General features: G+C 36.9%; 1 protein-coding gene across 1 annotated transcript; it reads left to right on the top strand.

Moving 5' to 3' along the window:
- Positions 1-447: 447 nt before the first annotated feature.
- LOC110879124 (pectinesterase 31) lies at positions 448-3,190 on the top strand. Its single transcript, XM_022127537.2, has 6 exons — positions 448-884; positions 1,779-1,883; positions 1,963-2,040; positions 2,130-2,317; positions 2,418-2,591; positions 2,676-3,190. The coding sequence occupies exons 1-6, from the start codon at positions 645-647 to the stop codon at positions 2,836-2,838; spliced, it is 948 nt and encodes a 315-aa protein (XP_021983229.1). The 5' UTR covers positions 448-644; the 3' UTR covers positions 2,839-3,190.
- Positions 3,191-3,489: the final 299 nt, after the last annotated feature.

Genomic DNA, 3,489 nt, shown 5'->3' with positions numbered 1-3,489 from the left:
TTTTTGTTATATACGCTTTTAACTCATTTAATTTATTTTTCATATGTTTTTTTTTTCTAATAATTAGTGTTCGTTAATTTAAAAAGAAATTGAATCCACAAGTGTGTTAATTTTTTTTTCATTGACACCTTGGTATAAATTTGTATTAAAAATATTTTTTATATCATAGACTAGACGAGTGTTGATACTATTGCGAATAGATGTGATTCCTACCAAGCAATATCGCTGCGGTACCGGTATTCGTTTTTATGATTTTCTACAATATAAAACACATGTTGATATCGTTTAGGCGTATCACAACTTTTTATTAGGTTTTCTGAGGATTTTCTCAATCAGGTTTTCTGAGGATTTTCTCAGTCGATACCGACGGAGTTTCCGCTGCGTAAAGCAGGTTTAGTTTACTAGTTATTTTACAAATAAAAAATCAACCTAGACAATCCTCATCGTTAGACGAATATAGCATAAACCCAAACCGCCTGCAATTTACCATCTTCTGTCAAACTGTAACCAAAAATCTACCATCTTGCAGAAGAAACAGGGCCTCAATTCTTTAATAAAAAGCATCCCATACCATTTTTCTTATCATTTCCTCAATCAAGATCATCATCATCTTCCACGCTATCTCTACAATCCAAACAAGATCAATGGCCAGAGTAATAACAGTAGCCCAAGACGGTACCGGCGATTACCGGACATTGCAAGAGGCAATAGACACCGTACCCTTCTCCAACACTTGCCGTACTGTCATCCGTCTCTCTCCGGGGATCTACCGGCAGCCTGTTTACATCCCCAAGACTAAAAACCTCATCACCGTCGCCGGAATCAGCCCTGAACTCACTCTCCTAACCTGGAACAATACCGCCACTAAAATTGATCACCACCAGGTCCTTTTTCTTCTTCTTATACTCTCCTCATAAGCAGTTAGTTAGTTAGTTAACTGATCGTATTTTTATGTTTAGGGTGTGTTTATTGATCTAGGGTTTCGTGTTGTCGGTTCACTTCGATTGCAAATTTACTGCGGTTTTAACTGATCTACATAAGTAATGCTGAAACAATTATGTTTTTACCCGAAACCCGACTGGAATTCGAAGCCATTGCAACTTAAATGGGTTAGTTATCGATCGGGTCACTTTTTCCCGGCTCATAAGCAGTTAGTTAACTGATCATGTTATATGTTTCTGTGTGTTTATTGATGGATTGATCTGGGGTTTCATTTTGTCGGTTCACTTTGATCACGAATTTTGTTGTGGTTTTAACTGATCTGGATTTAAAAATGAATTTAACGTTGAGGCAATCATGTTTTTGCTGCTACTTGTTTGGAGATTGCTAGCTTTCTTACAAATTGAATCTAGGGCTGTCAACCCAACCCGAACCCGAATTAGAGAATACCGCAAAAACCTGAATCTTATATGGGTTGTTTATCGGGTCACTTTGTCCTGCCAAAAACCCGAAAAAACCTGCATTTATTGAGTGGCTTTGCACCAATTGAACGTGTGCATCCATCATGACTGATTGGAATTGGAATTCAAGTTATCTGCAGTTTGATGACTTTGATCTGTGGTGTGCATTAATAAACGGGTAGATTTTACTAATACTTTAAAAATGTATGACGAGAGAATAAAATATTGCGCAAAGATGTTCTAATCTAAGTGTTGTTCTTGCTATACTTTGCAACTAGTTGCTTAAAACATTGTGTATTTACGAATAGAATATTAGAATTTGATAGGCTTCTTAATTTGCACCAGTTTGATGTGTTTATGTAATCGATGTATATGCAGCCAGCACGACTGATTGGAACGGGAACGTTTGGATGTGGTAGTACCATTGTGGAAGGAGAGGACTTCATTGCTGAAAATATCACGTTTGAGAACTCTGCTCCCGAGGTTTTATATCTTTTTCCGTCGTTGAAAATTAACGATGCTGTACTTCAGGTTGTTTATTCTTACTAACTCTTGTATTCAGGGCTCTGGGCAGGCTGTGGCTATCAGAGTGACGGCTGATCGATGTGCTTTCTACAATTGCAGATTTCTTGGGTGGCAGGTAACAACTGTCTTTATTTGATTTGTATTAGAAGCTGAAAAGTTAATCAAACAAACTATGATTTATTTAAAGCTTTAATCTTTTTGCAGGATACCTTATATTTGCATCACGGGAAACAATATTTAAAAGATTGTTACATTGAGGGAAGTGTGGACTTCATTTTCGGGAATAGCACTGCCTTGCTGGAGCACTGTCACATTCACTGCAAATCAGCCGGCTTTATAACCGCCCAGAGTCGAAAATCTTCTCAAGAGACAACTGGTTATGTGTTTTTAAGGTTTGCACTCAAACCACCTTTCAGTTATCGACATTTGTTTGATCTTCGAATGCATATGCATTCATAAACGCTATGAAATAATGGGATTTTGTTTATATAGGTGTGTCATTACTGGCAACGGAGGAACACAATATTCATATCTTGGGCGGCCGTGGGGACCGTTTGGGAGGGTGGTTTTTGCATACACGTATATGGATGCATGTATCAAGCACCATGGATGGAATAACTGGGGCAAAACCGAGAATGAGAGATCTGCTTGCTTTTACGAGTACAGGTGTGTATACATAGAAGTTTATCTTTCAAAATAATTACTATTTATTAGATAAGGATATGTTTTAATGTTTTATGAACGATGCAGATGTTTTGGGCCTGGAAGTTGCGCAGATAAACGTGTAACATGGGCGAGAGAATTAGTTGATGAAGAAGCTGACCAGTTCCTGATGCATTCTTTCATTGACCCGAACTCAGAAAGGCCTTGGCTGGCTCAAAGAATGGCTCTTCGAGTACCTTATTCTGCTTAAATTCCTCGTATCTATCTATGGTTTAATTACCGAAAGTCAGTTTGACAAATAACGAAGATGGTCAACCAATTTGAAAAATATTTGTTTCAAAATCAACTAAAAGGATTTCGATAGTGAATTGCCACGCAAGATTTTGTGACACAAGTTTTATGACCATCGTTAATCTAGAGAATAAAGATGAGTGTCGAATTGGTATAACAGTTATATTGTTATTAGCACGTTGTCGTAATGTTGTATTTGTCCTCTTGATAATTAAGGTTTTACTTCGGGTATCCATCTTCTTGAGATTGAGATTGTATGATCACTTATATTATTGTATTGTATAATAGAAGGCATAGATGTGTTGAGTAAATTACAAAAATCGTCCTTTATGTATGTTAGTTATTACAAATTGTGTCATTTATCTTCAATAATTACAAAAAACGTACTCGATGTTTGCAAACCCTTGCAAGTTATGCCTTTTAGCCCTAACTCAGTTAATTTTTGTGGTTAAATCTGATCAAATGGACCCCACATGAGGGTATTTTTGTGGTTAAATCTGAACAAATGGACCTCACATGAAAGTAAAATGACCAAAATACCCTCATGTGGGGGTCTATTTGGTCAGATTTAACCACAAAAAATTACAGTAATTGAGTTAGGGCTAAAGGA

This window comes from Helianthus annuus, chromosome 9 (genome assembly GCF_002127325.2).
Source record: "Helianthus annuus cultivar XRQ/B chromosome 9, HanXRQr2.0-SUNRISE, whole genome shotgun sequence".
Lineage (NCBI taxonomy): Eukaryota > Viridiplantae > Streptophyta > Magnoliopsida > Asterales > Asteraceae > Helianthus > Helianthus annuus.
The sequence above is the reverse complement of the archived record's forward strand: the minus strand, read 5'-3'. Positions and strand labels throughout refer to the sequence as shown.